This window comes from Staurois parvus, unplaced genomic scaffold, assembly GCF_062004578.1.
Source record: "Staurois parvus isolate SC_StPar_1 unplaced genomic scaffold, SC_StPar_1.0 ptg000374l, whole genome shotgun sequence".
Lineage (NCBI taxonomy): Eukaryota > Metazoa > Chordata > Amphibia > Anura > Ranidae > Staurois > Staurois parvus.
In genome coordinates this window covers 411,786-434,200 of record NW_028318170.1, presented here as the reverse complement: position 1 = coordinate 434,200, position 22,415 = coordinate 411,786, and the positions used below count along the sequence as shown (strand labels likewise).

At 42.0% G+C, this 22,415-nt stretch overlaps 1 protein-coding gene across 1 annotated transcript in view; it reads left to right on the top strand.

The window, feature by feature from the left end:
• The window catches only part of LOC149456141 (NACHT, LRR and PYD domains-containing protein 12-like), a 133,021-nt gene extending 127,152 nt beyond the window's left edge, over positions 1–5,869 (top strand). Inside the window, 2 exon segments of the mRNA XM_089685378.1 lie at positions 5,529–5,605; positions 5,705–5,869. Coding sequence (XP_089541504.1) covers positions 5,529–5,605; positions 5,705–5,724 — 97 coding nt within the window. The 3' untranslated portion in view covers positions 5,725–5,869.
• Positions 5,870–22,415: the final 16,546 nt, after the last annotated feature.

Below are 22,415 nucleotides of genomic sequence, written 5' to 3'. Positions count from 1 at the left end.
AACCTTCTGTGCCTTCTTTCTCCTGTCCTGTGCCCATACATCCTACATTGCCCTCTGTTCCTTGTATTACCCCAGGTTCCTGTTCCGCACAGCCTGTCTTGCCCACTGTACAAATCAAAACCTTCACGCCCACCCCTGTGCCCTCCCTGGCAGCCTCCTCACCAGACCCTTCATCCCGGTTATTGGTGTCTGCTCCATCCCAGCTTCCTGTCGTATGTTCTCCTATTCTTACTCCTTCCGAGGCAAATGTTTCCAAGAACTTACATCTGTCAACTTCTAAGTACAAAGTAGCTGCAGATTGTCATTACCGGGTGAGTCCCAAATATTTCCCGGGTGACAAGGTTTGGCTCTCTACCAAGAGTATCCATCTACAAGTACCCTCTATGAAATTTGCTCCTCGGTTCATTGGTCCCCTTATCATCCTTCGCCAGGTCAATCCTGTTGTTTTCAAATTCCGCCTCCCTTCACATCTGAGAATCCCTAATGTTTTCCATGTTTCTCTTCTGTGACTGTATATCATCAACAGATTTTCCTGTCCTCATCATCATTCTTCCCCAATAGCGAGTACCTCGGATCAGTATGAAGTCAAGCAAATCTTGGATTCCAAATTCATCAGAGGGAAGTTCTTGTATCTAATTGATTGGAAGGGATATGGTCCTAAGGAAAGGTGTTGAATTCCTTCTACTGATGTTTCTGCACCCTGTCTGGTGGAATTGTTTCATCAGAGGTTTCCCCTTTAGCCTGGCCCTAAAAAAATGGAGAGACCTCATAAGACGGGGGTACTGTCACAAGTTAGCTTGCAGTCTCTTGTGTGTTTACTCTTACCTCCTTGCTGCTCTTGATTCCTTCACATGTGTGTTGTCTGTGCTCACCTGTGGGTGTTGTCTGCTATTCACGGGGTTTTATGTCCTTCCCTTTCATCACTTCCTGTCCCACCTCCTTGTCTGCCTGTCTATTTAAGATGTTCTCAGACTAGGCCACATTGCCTGAGCAACTTCGTGTTGTTGGAGCTCCTGTGTGTTTCCGCTGTATATCCTGTGTTGCCTATCTGTGTACCGACTCCAGATTTGTTCCTGACCTTGCTAGTTTTCCACCTGTCCTGATCTTGGCTTGCCCATTGGATTCCCTGTGTCTACTCCCTTGCCCCCTGCTCCCACTAGCGGTCTCCTTCACCTCAGCTGGGTGTACCTGGGGACTGCAACCTGGTCCCAGCCTGCTGCAAATCCATCCCCACCATCAGGGGCCCTGGTGAACAAGCAGGCTTGTGCTTAGATTCCATGCCCTGGGGAACCCCAAGCTGTGGTTTGATAGAGCTCACTACCATAGACGTGACATTTTCCCTTTACTTTTTGCATTAGCAATGGAACCACTTGCTATTGCTATCTGTTCTGACACAGCTATCTCTATGGCCAACAAGATCATAAATGTGCCTTATTTGCTGATGATGTCCTTATGTACAGTTGTGTTCAAAATAATAGCAGTCAGACATCATTAATCTGATCAATCACTGTTTTTTGTAGAAATTATATTTCTACATGGCAAATAATTTACTATCAGGTGTAGTAGAGTAATAGAAATCCAACAGACCCAACAGTCACGACATGCATGCTGCTGATTCTGTGTCATTGAATCACTCATTGAAAGGGGCGTGTTCAAAATAATAGCAGTCAGACATCACTAATCTGATCAATCTCTGTTTTTGGTGGAAATGATATTTCTACATGGCAAATAATTTACTAGCAGGTGTAGTAGAGAAATAGAAATCCAACAGACCCAACAGTCATGACATGCATGCTGCTGATTCTGTGTCATTGAATCACTCATTGAAAGGGGCGTGTTCAAAATAATAGCAGTGTGGAGCTCTATTAGTGAGGTCATTTATTCTTTGAAAAACAAGAGGCAATTATTGCCCTTATTTAAGGAAGGAAGGCAGCAAATGTTGCACATGCTGGTTACAGTGCATTTCTCTCTGAAATTTTGAGGCAAATGGGTCGTTCCAGACATTGTTCAGAAGAACAGCGTACCTTGATTAAAAAGTTGATTGGAGAGGGGAAAACATAAAGAGAAGTGCAGAAAATGATCGGCTGCTCAGCTAAAATGATGGCAAATGCTTTAAAATGGCAACCAAAACCTGAAAGATGTGGAAGAAAGTGAAAAACTACCATTTGAATGGATAGAAAAATAGCCAAAATGGCGCAGACTCAGCCAACAATCAGCTCCAGGAAGATGAAAGAAGGTGTGACGTTCCCTGTGAGGACTGTTACAATTAGAAGACGCCGATGTGAAGCCAAGCTATCTGCAAGAAGTCCCCGCAAAGTCCCACTGTTGGGAAAAAGAAGTGCTGTAGAGGTTACAATCTGCCAAAGAGCACATTGACCGGCCTAAAGAGAAATGGCGCCACATTTTGTGGACTGATGAAAGTAAGATTGTTCTTTTTGGGTCTAGTGGGCGGAGACAGTTTTTAAGACGACCCCCAAACACTGAATTCAAGCCACAGTACACTGTGAAGACCGTGAAGCATGGTGGTGCAAGCATCATGATATGGGGATGTTTCTCATACTACGGTGTTGGGCCTATTTATCGCATACCAGGGATCATGGATCAGTTTGAATCCATCAGAATACTTGAAGAGGTCATGCTGCCTTATGCTGAAGAGGAAATGCCCTTGAAATGGGTGTTCCAACAAGACAACAACCCCAAACACACCAGTAAACGGGCAACATCTTGGTTCCAGACCAACAAGATGGACGTTATGGAGTGGCCAGCCCAATCCCCGGATCTTCATCCAATAGAAAACTTGTGGGGTGACATCAAAAATGCAGTTTCTGAGGCAAAACCAAGAAATAGAGAAGAACTGTGGAATGTGGTCCAATCATCCTGGGCTGGAATACCTGATCACAGGGGCCAGAAGTTGGGTGACTCCATGCAACACAGATGTACAGCAGTTCTCAGAAACAGTGCGACTACAACCAAATATTCATGAAGTCATTCAAAGGAAAGCAAAATCTTCAAACATTTCTCAGTTTATATAGTGAATGTTTGGGTTTGTAAAGAAGAATACAAACACTGCTATTTTTTGAACCGTCTAATATTCACTTTTCTTCAATTATTTTAGAGGAAGAACACAAATTTTATATATTTTTCTTCATGTTGTGATTTGGAATAGAATGTGTCGTGTTCCCAATGCATTTGTGTGGATGGAAATAAAAGCTATTAGAAGGATTTTCAGCTTTATTCACTTTTTTCAACATACTGCTATTATTTTGAACACAACTGTATGTGTCTGCTCCTCGAGTGTCTTTACCTAGTCTCCTCCATTTACTTCACCGATTTGCTATGGCCTCGGGTCTTACTCCGAATTCCTCTAAAACTATTGCTTTAAATATTTCTTTGCCCACTTCGGAAGTTCAGTATCTTGGGACAATTATGATTTTCAATGGGCCCCCCGCTCTCTTCCCTATTTGGGGATCCATTGCACAAGCTCTATTTCAGCGATATATCATGCTAACTTCCTCCCTCTTTTTAAACAACTCAGGACCAATTTACATAATTGGGCAGGTCTCCCTTTATCCTGATTTGGTAGAATCAATTCTGTTAAAATGACTTTTCTGCCAAGACTGCTATATTATTTTCGGACTTTGCCGATTGCGGCCCCCAGACGGGAAATCTTACTCTTACAATCTACTGTCTCTAGATTTATATGGGGAGGTAAACGTCCTCAGGTCCATAATTCAACTTCATTTTCTCAGAAAAAGCATGGCGGTTTGGGAATTCCTAATCTTATGACTTATTTCCATGTGGCTCAGATAATACAGCTCTCATGCACTACTGCTAGGGGCTATGTGCCTCAATGGGTTGGCATTGAGGCCCTATCTTTCCATCCATATGCTGTTGGCTCCCTTATGTGGCTTCCCAATCAGTTGCGTCCTCCCATCCTTTGCCCTATGTTATCATATTCTTTAGCAATCTGGGATAGATGGCGGGCCCGCAAGCCTTTACTTTTCCTACATACCCCTCTGACCCCAGTTTTGTGTAATCCTGAATTCACGCCTGGTTTAACACCATCTGTGTTTCACTGGTGCATCAATAAGGGCTTTTTGTGTATCGGGTACTATTTGGATGGACTTCGTCCATATTCTCTCCAATATTTTCAGACATTTCAGACAAAGAAATGTTTTGTTATCATCAAATTATGTATTTTGTCACTAGAAAACTTAAATTACTAATGGAGCCTTATACGCTCACCCCTCTCAAGGTCTCCTGTAGGGCTACGGGGATGGTGAAAGGTCATCTGTCTAATATATATGCTTGTTATTGATCTAAATATTAAGCTCTCTTATATGGTACATTGGGAAAGGGATTTAGATATTTCTCTGGAGCTGGACACTTGGCGGAATACGGCTGATGCTCTATCTAAAATCTCGATTAACACTACACTCATTGAATCTAACTACAAAACGCTTCTTCGGTGGTATTTTGTCACTACACGTCTTGTAAAATGTACCCTTCTGTGTCACCCAGCTGTTTTCGACACTGCGGACAAGAGGGTACTATGCTCCACATATGGTGGAAATGCCCTGTTGTGACTAGGTTTTGGATCCTTTTATTTAACTTCCTTTATTCGGTAATGGCGGTAATGGGGGCCTCTCTCTCTTTTTTTTTTTCCTGGGTTTTATTCACTTTTTTCTTCAGTTCTTTCCTCATTTTTTTTATTCTCTATAATTGTGTCTATTATTTTAATGATATTATTCATACCACCTTGTTTATGGAGCAATTTGCTCATAATCAACCAAACTTTGTTTATGCTACCAGTGTATTCCTCATTACACTCTATTGGTCAATTATGTTGTTATGTTGCTACTTACTTGACATTATTGTCTTATTGTTTATGTTTTGCAACTCATCATGTTGGTGGTTTACATCTCCTGTCTTTCTGTATAATGTTTCAAAAAATTCTTAATAAATATATTAAAATATAAAAATCCCCCCATCCCCTCTGTCTATCCAATGTGTCAGTATAACTGGGCCAATCAGATGTGTTCTCAGCCTGTACACATGACAGCCCAGCACACCAGGCGTACAGTCTGATATCCCAATGGTTGGACGGCCCTGAGTGTGTGGGCCCCTGCCATGGTGAGGGCCCCTCAGTATTAGGTGGGTGGTTTAGAAGGTGGTGGGGCCCTATAAATGGGGGACACTTATCAAACCCCTAAAGTGTGAGGCCAGAGGGGAGGGTTTGGTGTATTTGCATACTAGGGTCAGTTATGAAGAGATGAGATCCCACATCCCACCATCTACATCCAATCTACGTCAGATCTCCTCCCAGCATAGGAGACCACTGATGTACATTGTACGGCTGCAGATTTGTACATTACACATCGCACACATTTCCAGGAAGACAGAAGAATACTTCCCATTAGTGTGTATAAAAATGTCCATCATTTCTTCCAGAGCTCAGCACCAGCTCCCCCTTTTCCATCATCACAGCAACATTTCCTCCTCTAACACTCTCATTTTATTCTTCATAGCTGGGAAAGAGGATGGGTTGTATCTATGCACAGAAGAATAGAAAATGGTCTGTGGGAAGTCCTCCTCTCCTTTGCAGGTAATACACGATATAAAGAGAATGTCCTGAATGGAATTATATCAGATTCTCCTGTTCATGGCACTGATTATTCATCATTTTCCTTTTCTTCACATTTAGATGGTTTGTGGTTCTACTGACTGATATCTACTGGCTGTTATTCTGGAATGATCTAAATGTGGATCTGTCCTTCCTCCCATTCCTCCATTTTATATTGTATTGTTACTCCTCAATGTATTCATTACTACAAAATAAAAATTGGATTTTTAGATCTTCACACCAAAACTGCTGCCACTGGTGAGACCAGCACGCTGGGAAATTCCTGTTCATGACATGAAGATTCCTCCTACACAAGTAGAAGACACAAAACACACGGTGACAGTGCGGTGCGGACAGTGGGGGGCGCTCTCCATAACATATAAAGAAACAATGGGTGGACAGGAGAGTCCGCACCACAAGGAAAAAGTTTTTTTGTGTAAAAATTACTTTTTTCAAATATAAAACCACAGAAATAAAAAACACATTTATCACCATTAACCCAAGACAGTGTTGTCTTCCCACATGACTTCAGACATCCAGATGTGGCCACATCTAATGGGTGGGTCAGGTAGACAGTGGGGTGACCCCCTACTGTACCGGCTTCCCCCCCCCCATATAATAAATGACCTCTCAGGAAAACAACAACTGCTATATAAGGCCAGCTGAGGCTACAGTATAGAGTGTGTTTATGAGCTGCAACAAGTAACAGACAAAAACAAAGCAATCCATGTATAAAGGAACACATCTAGTGTCATCTTCCAGGATTACAATAAGAATTGTCTCTGATATTGTTCCATCTGCAGATAAGGAGACTAAAGCCGACAGGGAGCAGAGTCCATATGAAAGTCCAGCCGGTGCAGTGTCCCCCTTTTCAGCATTTCCATCGATCGCTCAGCATGGAATCGGCTGTAGAAATGGAAGCTGACAATTGGTGTAGCGACTCTTAGGTCACGCAATGCCACTAAATTTCCAATTGTATCTCTAGTGGTCGCTCAGCACGGTGCACTACAATGTCCAGCAAGCACAGTCATAGCAGAGCTATCAGAAGATAGAGCAGGACAAGCCATAGAGTTCCAGCAGTTCCAGTCCACATGAGATCTTATGCCACATGAATGGTGACACACGTTAGATTGCAATGACCAATTGGCACTGTCATGGCGGAGGAATTGTGAGAGCGAGCAGAGCAAGCCGCAAGATGTGACAGTCAACGTTCATGTATGAGCCTTAGCGGTCTGGGTGTCGGGTCAAATACTGGCCCATTGTTGCCAACATTTACAAAATGTTTTAGGGAAACCTTTTTTACGGAGTTCCCGGAAAGCCAATGTAGGTGGAGCATGTACTTTAGGGGTGGGGCATTGATTATGGGAGTGGTTGTACATGAACATGACTTCTTTGTGGCAGGCATATATATTCAGCGCCTCCAATGTACGCAGTGCTGTACATCCTGTACATGACATTTCATTGTTAGGAATGTTTCTACAGGAAGATTTCTCATCAGGACAGAAACAGCTAAGAAGATATTGGGAATTGGGAACATTATTCCCCCATTTGTTTGGCTACAACAGCACTGACTGTAAAGTGCAGCAACCCGACAGCTCTTGCAGAGAATCCAGTGATAGACACCAATGACACATTTTATTTCATTATTACAGGTTCTTATATAGCGCCATCAATGTACACAGCACTTTCCATACAGTATATATTGTACATTCACATCAGTCCTCAACCAGCAGACAATCTAAGGTCCCTAATCACATCCATACACATACTAGGGACAATCTACCTACCAGCATGTTTTTGCAGTGTGGGAGGAAACCCGCACATGCACAGGGAGAACATGCAACCTCCAGGCAGGTGGTGTGGTTGGGGTTTGAACTGACGACCCTAGTGCTGCTAGGTAGAAGTGCTAACCACTTAGCCACTGTGCTGCCTGATAACATGGTATAAAATATTCCGGAAACATCATGTGACTCTGACCGTTCTGCTGAGTCCTGCAACTCCTACTGTGGCTGATGATAGGTAGAAGGTTTTGGGGGGTGGTAAAACAATCCTGTGTAATAAAGCTAGTAAGGAGGCATCCCACTTTGGAAAGTTGGAATCCTAGAACCAAGCTGGAAATCTTTAGTAAACTAAAAGACACAAGCAGATGCTAGTAGATCCTGAGAAACGTGCAAAGAAGCAATTATTCATCACCATTTATTGGGGGGGGGCACTGAAATCAAGGAAAGCATAGTGGCCTGTACTGCTGCATACCTCCAGCCAATGGTGGGGATTTACTAACACTGGAGCACTCCCAGTCTGCTGCAGCTGCTCTCTGTCACTGCTGCCCTGCTGTGCTGATCTGCTGAATATCTCCAGTATATCTGTGTGACTCCGTCTATAGAAATCTTCCTGCTCAGCAGCTCCCTCCTCTCACAGAGACCACTGTTAGGCAGTTGGGCAACGCAGGGCAGCGACTACAGAGAGTAGCTTCAGCCGCTGTTCTTCTCTCTCTCCATTCTGGCTACATGTACAACAAATCCCACACATCAATGGCAATATCAAACATATGTACAAAGCCGAGTACAGTGCAGGAAATGGACTGAAAATAAAGACTTAGACGGCCTTAAGCAACCAATTCCTTCTTGTGTTTTCAGTCCAGGTCTTCAGAGATCAGTACATGTGGGGGGTTATTGCCTTCATCCCATATCTTGGCAGATGGTCACTATTTTACTTGGAGTATTAGAAGTTGTAAGTGTTCTGGACATTAATACTGAAACTTTATAGACAGGCAACTCCTATCCTCATATTGATGTGAAATGAAAGTGCTTCGTGCTCAAAAGTTCTGCAGTAAAAGTGTTCGGGTGCAAACAGTGCTTCTCAAGCCAAAGGGCCTCTTACCAACCAGGAATGATCTGGGATTACAGAGATCAGATGCGTCTTCTCTATCCAAGGATGGCCGACACTCTCACCATCAGACCCCCAGGGGGCTCCGTGATCCCATCAATGGGATATGGTAATATGGTCCCCACACAAGGAAATCACGCCTTGGCCACGCCAAACAGCGCCGACCACCAATCAGATTTATAAAGTGCAAACAGGGAGGAGCCTCATAGTGTAGTGAGATCAAATCTTTAGTATTAAATATTACACTTATATTTGGGTGAATAGGAACATGTGATGTACAATACCAAAAGTACTGCCGCGGGACCAGCTGACATGCCTGCACGTGATGACGTCACACCCTAGCTCCGCCCAATGTGGTTCTCCTTAATAGACCTCCTCTGGGATTGGAGACTAGTGTGAGACGTTATTACTCATCCTGTAAAGTGGAAGTGACCCTGGAAGAGCTCAGTGCGTACATGTGACCCCAGGAAGGATATCAATGATCACACAAAGCAGCATATCTAGTGACTCTTTCCTTAAAATATATCAAAATTAAATGTACATATAAAAAAATGTATACAAAAAAAGTTTAAGTATGAAAAACATAAATATAAATACAAAAAAGATTGTATCCTCTATTAATTGTAAGATGAATTGGCCAGTTGCTGAAGGAACAAACCTCAAGGAGAGACAGCGTCCTCTAGTGGTTCTATGTATGAGGAACTGGTTATTCCACATAAAAATCATAGGAGCGCGTAGACCCAAAAATGTATTTACATAAATATAAAAAATATTAACCCCTCCCCCTCCAGAGGATTTACCACCCTTAATGGCCAGGCCTCTTTTTGCTATTCGGTGCTGCACTAATTCAACTAATAATTGCGCGGTCATGCAACACTGTAACCTAACAAAATTTATGTCCTTTTTTCCACACAAATAGAGATTTCTTTCAGTGGTATTTGATTACCTGTGCGCTTTTTATTTATTGTGCTTTAAACAAAAAAAGACTGAACATTTTGAAAAAAAACTATATTTTTTACTTTTGGCTATAAAAAATATACAGTATAGTAAAGTTAGTCATAAATTTAAGCCAAAATGTATTTTTCTACATGTTTTTGGTAAAAAAAATCCCAATAAGTGTATATTGATTGCTTTGTGTGACAGTTATAGCGTCTACAAACTATGGTATAGATACTGCAATTTATGCCATTTTTTGACAATACAGCGCTGCACTAGTTTAACTGACAATTGCGCGGTCATGCAATATGGTACATATATGAAATTTACGTCCTTTTTTTCACACAAATAGAGATTTCTTTTGCTGGTAGTTGATCACCTGTGTGCTTTTTATTTTTGGTGTTATAAACAAAAATTTTTGAAAAAAAAAATGTTTATGAAAAAAACAATATTTTCTCATTTCTGTCATAAAAAATATCCAAAAAAACTAAAATTGTGTTATAAATTTAGGCTAAAATGTATTCTGCTCCATGTTTTTGGTTAAAACAATCCCAATAAGTGTATAATGATTGCTTTGTGTGACAGTTATAGCGTCTACAAACTATGGGATAGATCATGGAATTTACACAACTTGTACTTTCTGACTGCTTATCACATTTCTTGAGGTGCTAAAATACCAGGACAGTACAACCCCCCCAAATGACCCCTTTTCAGGAAGTAGACAAACTAACGTATCTGCTGAGAGGCATATTGAGTCCATGGAAGATTAATTTTTTTCAGAAAAATTCTGGAAAATGACAAAAACTTTTTTTTTTTTACACAAAGTTGTCATTTACAGGTGAAACTCGAAAAATTAGAATATCGTGCAAAAGTTCATTTATTTCAGGGCAGCAACTTAAAAGGTGAAACTAATATATGAGATAGACTCATTACATGCAAAGCAAGATAGTTCAAGCTGTGATTTGTCATCATTGTGATGATTATGGCTTACAGCTCATGAAAACCCCAAATCCACAATCTCAGAAAATTAGAATATTGTGAAAAGGTGGAATATTCTCGGCTCAAAGGGTTCCACTCTAATCAGCTAATTAAGCCATCACACCTGCAAAGGGTTCCTGAGCCTTTAAATGGTCTCTCAGTCTGGTTCAGTAGGAATCACAATCATGGGAAAGACTGCTGACCTGACAGTTGTGCAGAAAACCATCACTGACACCCTCCATAAGGAGGGAAAGCCTCAAAAGGTAATTGCAAAAGAAGTTGGATGTTCCCAAAGTGCTGTATCAAAGCACATTAATAGAAAGTTATGTGGAAGGGAAAAGTGTTAAAGAAAAAGGTGCACAAGCAGCAGGGATGACCGCAGCCTGGAGAGGATTGTCAGGAAAAGGCCATTCAAAAGTGTTGGGGACTTTCACAAGAAGTGAACTGAGGCTGGAGTCAGTGCATCAAGCGCCACCACACACAGATGGATCCTGGACATGGGCTTCAAATGTCATATTCCTCTTGTCAAGCCGCTCCTGAACAACAAACAATGTCAGAAGCGTCTTACCTGGGCTAAAGAAAAACAGACCTGTTCTGTTGCTCAGTGGTTCAAAGTCCCCTTTTCTGATGAGAGCAACTTTTGCATCTCATTTGGAAACCAAGGACCCAAAGTATGGAGGAATAATGGAGAGGCCCAAGGACCCCGAGTATGGAGGAAGAATGGAGAGGCCCAAGGACCCCGAGTATGGAGGAAGAATGGAGAGGCACAAGGACCCCGAGTATGGAGGAAGAATGGAGAGGCCCAAGGACCCCGAGTACGGAGGAAGAATGGAGAGGCCCAAGGACCCCGAGTATGGAGGAAGAATGGAGAGGCCCAAGGACCCCGAGTATGGAGGAACGAAGGGGCCCAAGGTCCCCGAGTATGGAGGAAGAATGGAGAGGCACAAGGACCCCGAGTATGGAGGAAGAATGGAGAGGCCCAAGGACCCCGAGTATGGAGGAAGAATGGAGAGGCCCAAGGACCCCGAGTATGGAGGAAGAATGGAGAGGCCCAAGGACCCCGAGTATGGAGGAAGAATGGAGAGGCCCAAGGACCCCGAGTATGGAGGAAGAATGGAGAGGCACACACTGCAAGATGCTTGAAGTCCAGTGTGAAGTTTCCACAGTCTGTGTTGATTTGGGGAGCCATGTCATCTGCTGGTGTTGGTCCACTGTGCTTCATTAAGTCCAGGGTCAACGCAGCCGTCTACCAGGAGATTTTGGAGCACTTCATGCTTCCTTCCCCAGACAAGCTTTATGGGGATGCTGACTTCATTTTCCAGCAGGACTTGGCACCGCCCACACTGCCAAAAGCACCAAAATCTGGTTCAATGACTGTGGGATTACTGTGCTTGATTGGCCAGAAAACTCGCCTGACCTTTGGCATTGCCAAGAGAAAGATGAGAGACATGAGACCGAACAATGCAGAAGAGCTGAAGGCCGCTATTGAAGCATCCTGGTCTTCCATAACACCTCAGCAGTGCCCCAGGCTGATAGCTTCCATGCCACGCCGCATTGAGGCAGTAATTGCTGCAAAAGGGGCCCAAACCAAGTACTGAGTACATATGCAGCTTCTACTTTTCAGAGGTGCGATATTGTTCTATGTACAATCCTTGTTTTATTGATTGCATGGAATATTCTCATTTTCTGAGATTGTGGATTTGGGGTTTTCATGAGCTGTAAGCCATAATCATCACAATGATGACAAATCACGGCTTGAACTATCTTGCTTTGCATGTAATGAGTCTCATATATTAGTTTCACCTTTTAAGTTGCTGCACTGAAACAAATTAACTTTTGCACGATATTGTAATTTTTCGAGTTTCACCTGTAAATTATTTTTTTTTCGCACAAGCCATGGGTATATGTGCAATTACACCCCAAAATACTTTCTGCTACTCCTACCGAGTATAGGGATACCACATGTGTGAGACTTTTTGGGAGCCTAGCCACATACAGGAGCCTGAAATCCAATGACCACTTTGAAAGCCTGAAGGTGCGTAACTTCCTCATTTCCTTTCCTCACTACCTATCACAAATTCGGAGGCCCTGAAATGCCAGGATAGCACCCCCCCCCCAAATTACCCCTTTTTGGAAATTTCACATCCCAAGGAATGATAAAAAAAAGGCATGGTGAGTGTTTTGCAGATCTTTTTTACAAGGTTTGGAAATATAAAAAAAGAAAAAAAAAATATGTTTTTGTTTTTCTTTTCACTTTTGAAAAACTTATGTCAACAAACAATATCTGCAAAATACTCACCATGCTTCTTATCAAATTCATTGGGGTGTCTACTTTCCAAAAAGGGGTAATTTGGGGGAGTTTGGTGTTATCCTGGCATTTCAGGGCCTCCGAAACTGTGATAGGTAGTCAGGAAGTGTAATGAGGAAATAAAGCCCTTCAAAAGCCTGAAGGTGCTTATTGGATTTTGGGGTCCTGTACTTGGCTAGACTGCCAAAACGTCTCTCACATGTGGTACCCCCATACTCGGGAGAAGTAGCAGAATGTATTTTGGGGAGTAATTCCACATATACCCATGACATGTGTGAGCAATAAATTATATAAGTGACAATTTTGTGTAAAAAAAAAAAAAAGAAGGGCTCGTTTTGGGGGGTGGGGCATTTTATGCCCAGCATTAGAAGTTTATGCCACCTGAAGATCAAGCCTTTTCTGACACTTTTTGTTCCCATGAAAAAAATCTGTATTTTTTGCTATGAAATTAATTTAAACCCCCAAACACTATATATTTTTTTAAAGCAAAGACCCTAGTGAATAAAATGGTGGGTGCTGCAATTTTTATGTTACATAGTACTTGCACAGCGATTTTTCAAACGCAGTTTTAAAAAAATACACTTTTTTTACTTTTAATGCACACAAACACAATATATTAGCCCATTATTAGGTAAAATATAAATGATAATGGTATGCCGAGTAAATAGATACCAAACATGACATGCTTTAAACCTGCGCATGCCCCATGCAATGGTGACAAACTGCATACGTTTTTAATATCCATAGGCAACGTTTTAAAAACCTTTACAAGCCACCATTTAGATATACAAAGGAGGTCTGGTGTTAGTATTACTGCCCTTGATCTGATGATACCTCACATGCATGGTGCAACTGCTGTTTACATACCGCCACAGGGTCAACGCTCATGCACACAGGTGTGCACGCGGGGGGGGGGGGCAAGAGTGGTTTTTTTTTTAAGTTATTTTGATTTTTTTTAATTATTTTTACACTGTACCTTTCATTTTTTTTTTTTGTTGATCACTTTTAATGCTATCACAGGGAATGCAAATATCCCCTATAACTTCTTTTTTTTTTAGAAAACTGGGGTCTATTAGACTCTAGATCTCTCCTCTGCCCTTACATTATCTAATCAAACCAAGATCCAAAACTGAAGTGATCTGATTTCTTAGCCTATAGAGATGATTAGCACCATTCTGGTCTCTGATCAGCTCTATGGTGAGGTGTCAGAAAACTGGCTGCATTCTCAGGTTCCCCTGATGGCATGGGACTGCCCGTAAAGGCCATGGAAGGCAGCAGGGGAGGGGCATCGTCTCCCGCTGCTTGTACAAGCAATCCTGCAGCAAATTAGACACTAGGATTGCTTTTACATGAAAGGCAATTGCCGGCTGAAAAAAATGATACCAGGATGATGCCTGCAGCTGTAGGCATCATCTTGGTATAAACCTTATAGATAAACTGTTAACTGGTGTCTTATTTAGATCAATCCAAAAGACACCATCAGATTAAACCATTGCGCCTATGTACTTAGATGTATGAAAGCACAATGAACTAGAATGGGTGCTGCTATTATAAACCCGCTGTAACTAATAATAAAAAATGTGATAAATAAATAGAAAAAGAAACACAAATAATAGCGCAACCCTTATAACAAAGTAAATAAATAAATAGATGAATAAATATAAATAAATATATATATATATATATATATATATATATATACAGTCATGGCCGAAATTGTTGGCACCCTTGATATTTCTCCAGGAAATCATGTATTTCTCACGAAACGTATTGCATTAACACATGTTTTGCTATACACATGTTTATTCCCTTTGTGTGTATTGGGACAAAACAAAAAAAGGGAGGAAAGAAAGCAAATTCGACATAATGTCACACAAACCTCCAAAAATGGGCTGGACAAAAGTATTGGCACCCTTTCACAACTGCGGATAAATAAGAATGTTACAAGCATGTGATGCTCCTGTAAACTCACCTGGGGCAAGTAACAGGTGTGGGCAATATAGAAATCACACCTGAAAGCAGATAAAAAGGAGAGACGTTCACTTAACCTTTGCATTGTGTGTCTGTCTGTGCCACACTAAGCATGGACAACAGAAAGAGGAGACGAGAACTGTCTGAGGACCTGAGAACCAAAATTGTGGCAAAATATCAACAATCTCAAGGTTACAAGTCCATCTCCAGAGAACTAGATTTGCCTTTGTCCACAGTGCGCAACATTATCAAGAAGTTTGCAACCCATGGCACTGTAGCTAATCTCCCTGGTCGTGGACGGATGAGGAAAATTGATGAAAGATTGCAACGCAGAATAGTCCGGATGGTGGATAAGCAGCCCCAAACATGTTCCAAAGACATTCAAGCTGTCCTGCAGGCTCAGGGAGCATCAGTGTCAGTGCGAACTATCCGTCGACATTTAAATGAAATGAAACGCTATGGCAGGAGACCCAGGAGGACCCCACTGCTGACACAGAGACATAAAAAAGCAAGACTACAGTTTGCCAAAATGTACTTGAGTAAGCCAAAAGCCTTCTGGGAAAACGTCTTGTGGACAGATGAGACCAAGATAGAGCTTTTCGGTAAAGCACATCATTCTACTGTTTACCGAAAACGGAATGAGGCCTACAAAGAACAAAACACAGTACCTACGGTAAAATATGGTGGAGGTTCAATGATGTTTTGGGGTTGTTTTGCTGCCTCTGGCACTGGGTGCCTTGACTGTGTGCAAGGCATCATGAAATCTGAGGATTACCAAAGGATTTTGGGTCGCACTGTAGGGCCCAGTGTCAGAAAGCTGGGTTTGCGTCCAAGATCCTGGGTCTTCCAGCAGGACAATGACCCCAAACATACGTCAAAAAGCACTCAGAAATGGATGGCAAAGAAGCGCTGGAGAGTTCTGAAGTGGCCAGCAATGAGCCCAGATCTAAATCCCATTGAACACCTGTGGAGAGATCTTAAAATTGCTGTTGGGAAAAGGTGTCCTTCCAATAAGAGAGACCTGGAGCTGTTTGCAAAGGAAGAGTGGTCCAAAATTCCGGGTGAGAGGTGTCAGAAGCTTATTGATGGTTATAGGAAGCGACTGATTTCAGTTATGTTTTCCAAAGGGTGTGCAACCAAATATTAAGTTAAGGGTGCCAATACTTTTGTCCAGCCCATTTTTGGGGTTTTGTGTGACATTATGTCATATTTGCTTTTCTGCCTCTGTTTTATATTTGTTCCAATACATACAAAGGGAATAAACATGTGTATAGCAAAACATGTGTTAATGCAATACCTTTTTTGTGTGAAATACTTGATTTTCAGGAAAAATATCAAGGGTGCCAACAATTTCGGCCATGACTGTATATATAAATCAATCAGTCAATCAATCAATCAATATTTACATAAAATGTATTCCAATGAATCCCCCCCTTATAAAACCGCACTCACAATGAGTCACAAACCAGCGTTTTGTTATATAGGAGCACGCAGCTCTCACTCCAGCATCTCACCAGCCTGCCTGCAACCAAGATGGCGTTGTATATATAACTTCAATACTATATACCTGGACAGGTTTAATTTTGAAGGTATGTCTAGGTATATAGTATTGAAGTTATATATACAACGCCATCTTGGTTGCAGGCAGGCTGGTGAGACACTGGAGTGAGAGCTGTGTGCTCCTATATAACAAAATGCTGGTTTATTTGTGACTCATTGTGAGTGCCGTTTTATAAGGGGGGATTCATTGGAATACATTTTATATATGTTATTTGCACTATAGCGAGTATTTTTTCTATCTACATATACTATATGGAGTGTTATGGATTTCCATAAGCTGAAGTTCATTGGTGGAGTGCTGGATATGTACAGATACGTTGGTTTATCACCAGCTTTTTGTGAGTGTGCATTTTGATGGGGTGTTAATGCACTGGATATCACATTGGTGAAGGAAGATTTCATGACTTCATTTATTGAGGATCATATTTGAAAACTTATGGACTTTTTTGAATGTACTTCATGAAGATTCATTACATTTTATTTATTGAACATTTTTTGCACACATATGGTGGTGGATTATTATTAATTAATTAATATATTTATATATTGATTTATTTATTTATATATAAATATATATATATATATATATATATATATATATTTATATTTATTCATCTGTTTATTTATTTACTTTGTTATAAGGGTTGCACTATTATTTGTGTTTTTTCTCTATTTATTTATCACAATTTTGATCATCCTGGTATAACCATTCAAAGTCCAGTGATTACTAGTACGTTGCTGGTCCTTGTTGGGTATATATTCTATGTTCTTTTTTTTTGTATGCAGCCTGTGAGCTGAATAAAAAAATGAGATGAAATCTCTGCCAGAAAAGTGTGTGGTATGCCCACCATTAGAATATACCGCCCTGCGTCCACCCACTTCTAATGGTGGGCACACATTAGGTCGCACGGTGTCACATGCACCAATTCCAAGATTGTACAAATGTCTAAATAGTGGCATGCTTGAATAAAAATTGTCCACGTATAAGTGGTACCCCATTTGGAAAAAGGATGACACCAAGTCCCAAACTATCTTGCCACTGCTCCCCATGTAGTTTGGGCATCTGGGGGGCTCCACGTGCCTATCTTTTCCCTCATAAATCCAAAACTTATAAGTATAGCCTGTTGTCCTCTCACAGGTCTTCTACATCTTGACCCCATATCTGGCACGCTTGCTGGGGAAAAATTGTTTGAGTGCAAGGTGGCCAGAAAAATTAATGAGGGACTCATCAAAGCAGATGTTTTGCTGGGGAGTATAGACATCTGCAAATTTTTGGTTAAGGTGATTTGTGAGGGGCTGAATTCTGTGAAGCCGGCCAAATTCAGGGTCAGCCCGAGGATGACAAAGCGTATTGTTGTTGAAATGCATAAAACACATTATACTCTCATATCTATGCCTGGCCATGGCAGCAGAGGACACGAGAATATGATGAATCGGGTCTGGGGACCAATACAACCGCAATTCATTTTTTTTAGTAATGCCCATGTTGAGGGTTAGGCCCAAAAAATATATAAATTAGGAAAACCGTAATTAGTTTCCATGCGAATGGTCTGGCAAAGTTTGTATTTGGGTTGGCGGCGATAAATTGTTGTACATATAAAATGCTTTGATCCAAAATCAATGCATACAGATCTTCCGTGAAAAACAGCTCCAAAAAATCAAGGGGAGGAGTTCAATTTGCTATTTCCACCTGAATTCTGGGTTGAGCAGTGAATGGGGGAAGTACGGGGGCTGCAGAATTTGTGGGCTGCCAATTGGGATTTGCAAGCACATCCGGAAGGATACTAGAGGCTCTACAGGCCTGTGTGCGAATTCTTGGTGGTTGCGGGACAATACTTGTGCTCGCCACCGCACCAGCTTGTACTGCACTTTTGGGACTCGCCACGTCACCAAGTCATACTGCAGTGCTGGTATTATTAATATTGTTATTAATATTATACAGGATTTATGGCGCCAACAGTTTGCTCAGCGCTGTACAATATAACGGGAGACAATACAGCAACAATACAGTTCAATACAAGAGGGTTAGGAGTGCTTGATCCTGGGAGCTTACAATCTAAGAGGTATGTGAAAGACCAGGATGTACTAGACTGCTGGTGCTCTCCAGTTCACCAAAAGGTAGTGTGGCACTAGTACTGGCACTCTGCTGCATATGAGAGATCACAATTTATTGGCAAGTGCTAACAGAGATCAGGCCTGATTCTGCCAACACTGCGGTTTTGTGTGCAATGTATCAAGTGACAGTGACCTACTGGCACTGCACTTGCTGGGGGAGAAGGGGGGGTAAGCGTAGGGGCAAAACGCAGGTGCTGGCAGGTGCTGGGGCTGATCCCGCTAATGCTAAATTTTTGTGGATGCTATACTAATCTGAACGCTGGTATAGTGCTGATCTGATCAAAGATATTGATCCGTTCAGACACTATACTAGCAATGGATTTTTATTGTGTATGAGCATGCTCCTGGCAATCGATTGAGGTTAAATGTGATAAATGGTGTACTGACGGGCAATCTGACGCTATCTGGGAGGGGCATGAACACAACGGGAGTGCAAATCATATATATATATATAAATGTGTGTGTGATTTTGCGCACCTGTGCTGCACTGTAGCAGTGTTTCTGCTATAGAGCGGTCAGGAAGCAGATACATAAGCGGTTTGTGTTATGGCGCTGCTTTACTTTAACTGACAATTGCGCGGTCATGCAACGCTGCACCAAGATGAAATTTACATCCTTATTTCCCCATGAATTGTGCTTTCTTTTGGTGGTATGTGATCACCTGTGCAATTGTTATTTTTTGCGCTATAAAAAAAAGCCTGACAATTTTGAGGAAAATAAACAATATTTTGGACTTTTTGCTATAAATCATGTCCAGTAAAAAAATGTAAAAATCAAATTTCATCATAAATTTCATCCAAAATGTATTCTGTGACATGTCTTTGCAAACAAAAATCCCAATATGTGTAAATTAAGTGTTTATGTGAAACTGATAGCGTTTATGAATGGCAGTATAGATACTAGATTTTTTTTAACACTAATAATAGTGGCGATCAGCGACTTATGGCAGCAATCAGTGACTTATGGTGGGACTGCGGTGGACATTCTGACACTGGGGGGAACTGACTTGGGGTCACTGACATCCCCAGTGACACCAATACAGTGATGAGTGCAAAAAAACCCCACTGATATTGTACTAATTGCACAGGGAGGAAAGGTTAACTTCTGGAGACAATCAAAGGGTTTACTGTGTGAGGGGAGTGTTTTAATAGGGGGCAGGGGTGTGTGCCTCTCTGTTACACACTGTCCCAGAAGGCTATGACCAGCGATCCCGGAACAGTGTACTTATGTTGACAGGGAGGAGAGCTCCATTGAAAACAATGCAGCCTTCCTCCCAGTCTGTGTTTGCCAGCAATCGCCGGGCTCTGGCGGGTAATCACCGGCCGAGACCCGGTGATTGACACTCGCTTGCCACGGGTATGGCAGTCATGCGCCTTGCATGAGCCCCTAACCCAGAATGCAAGATCACATGAATATACATGATCCTGCACACAGGGGACGCCTTGTAGCAGAATATGTACTGCGGGAGGTCCCCTAGTGGTTAAAGGATAAAGCACTATGCTGAGCTTTTGTTTATGAGGAATTATGGCTGACTCTGAGGTGGTTATCTGGAGGGGGCATCCTGGGAAATATTATTCAGCAAGTTGATCTTCAGAGTCCATGTGTTTGGCACCAAAAGTGAAGTTAGACCAAAACTTTAAGGTTGGCACTAGTACAATGCGTTAGTGTACAGTGCATTAGTGTGCAGTGCGTTAGTGTACAATGTGTCAGAGTGGACAGTGCATTAGTGTACAGTGTGTTAGTGTACAGTGTGTTAGTGTACAATGTGTTAGTGTACAGTGCGTTAGTGTACAGTGTGTTAGTGTACAGTGCGTTAGTGTACAGTGCATTAGTGTGCAGTGCGTTAGTGTGCAGTGCGTTAGTGTACAATGTGTCAGAGTGTACAGTGCATTAGTGTACAGTGCATTAGTGTGCAGTGTGTTAGTGTTCAGTGCGTTAGTGTACAATGTGTCAGAGTGTACAGTGCGTTAGTGAACAGTGCTTTAGTGTACAGTGCGCTAGTGTGCAGTGCGTTAGTGTGCAGTGCGTTAGTGTACAATGTGTCAGAGTGTAAAGTGCGTTAGAGTGTACAGTGCGTTAGTGTACAGTGTGTTAGTGTACAGTGTGTTAGTGTACAGTGCGTTAGTGTACTGTGTGTTAGTGTACAGTGCGTTAGTGTAATGAGAGTACAATGCGTTTAAACCATAAGAAATGCAGTCACATTCCGGAGGAGCATACCGCACCATGTATGATGGACAGCCAGTAATGACCTTCTTTAGGCACTAGATGGCAGTATCATCCCCAGCAGCATAGACCAGTCCAGGCTCCAAAACGTCCCCACACTGTGTAATGCAAGGCGAGGGCCCGTATCATTACTGCCATCTAGTGCCTAAAGAAGGTCATTACTGGATGTTCATCATACATGGTGCGGTATGCTCCTCCGGAATGTGACTTCATTTCTTATGGTTTATTGGACAATAAAAGTAATTACAGGATAAAGCACTATGCTGAGCTTTTGTTTATGAGGAATTACGGCTGACCCTGAGGTGGTTATCTGGAGGGGCATCCAGGGAGATATTATTCAGCAAGTTGATCTTCAGAGTCCATACATTTGGAATCAAAAGGGCAGTTAGACCAAAGGGCGGGCGCAAGTACAGTGCATTAGTGTACAGTGTGTTAGTGTACAGTGTGTCAATATACAGTGCGTTAGTGTACAGTGTGTCAATGTACAGTGAGTTAGTGTACAGTGCGTTAGTGTGCAGTGCGTTAGTGTACAGTGCGTTAGAGTGTACAGTACCTTAGTGTTCAGTGTGTTAGTATACAATGCGTTAGTGTACAATGTGTTAGTGTACAGTGTGTTAGTGTACATTGTTAGTGTACATTGCGTTAGTGTACAATGCGTTAGTGTACAGTGCGTTAGTGTACAGTGCGTTAGTATACAATGCGTTAGTGTACAATGCGTTAGTGTACAGTGCATTAGTGTGCAATGCGTTAGTGTGCAGTGCGTTAGTGAACAGTGCATTAGTGTATATTGCAAAAGTGTACAGTGTGTTAGTGTACAGTGCGTTAGTGTACAGTGCGATAGTGTACAATGTGTTAGTGTACATTGTGTTAGTGTACAGTGTGTTAGTGTACAGTGTGTTAGTGTACAGTGCGTTAGTGTACAATGTGTTAGTGTACAGTGCGTTAGTGTACAGTGCGTTAGTGTACAGTGCGTTAGTGTACAGTGTGTTAGAGTACAGTGTGTTAGTGTACAGTGTGTTAGTGTACAGTGTGTTACTGTACAGTGCGTTAGTGTACAGTGTGTTAGTGTATAGTGTGTTAGTGTACAGTGCGTTAGTGTACAGTGTGTTAGTGTACAGTGCGTTAGTGTACAGTGTGTTAGTGTACAGTGCGTTAGTGTACAGTGTGTTAGTGTACAGTGCGTTAGTGTACAATGAGTTAGTGTACAGTGCGTTAGAGTACAGTGTGTTAGTGTACAGTGCGTTAGTGTACAGTGTGTTAGTGTAATGCGTTAGAGTACAATGCGTTTAAACCATAGGAAATGCACTCACATTCCGGAGGTGCATACCGCACCATGTATGATGAACATCCAGTAATGTACTTCTTTAGGCACTAGATGGCAGTATCATCCCCAGCAGCATAGACCAATCCAGGCTCCAAATGCAAGGCAAGGGCCCATATCATTACTGCCATCTAGTGCCTAAAGAAGGTCATTACTGGATGTTCATCATACATGGTGCGGTATGCTCCTCCGGAATGTGACTTCATTTCTTATGGTTTATTGTACAATAAAATAAATTACAGGATAAAGCTCTATGCTGAGCTTTTGTTTATGAGGAATTACGGCTGACCATTAGGTGGTTATCTGGAGGGGGCATCCTGGGAGATATTATTCAGCAAGTTGACCTTCAGAGTCCATATGTTTGGGACCAAAGTGCAATTACACCAAAACTCTAGGGCGGGCACGAGTACAGTGCGTTAGTGTACAGTGCGTTAGTGTACAGTGTTAGTGTACAGTGTGTAAGTGTACAGTGCGATAGTGTACAGTGCGTTAGT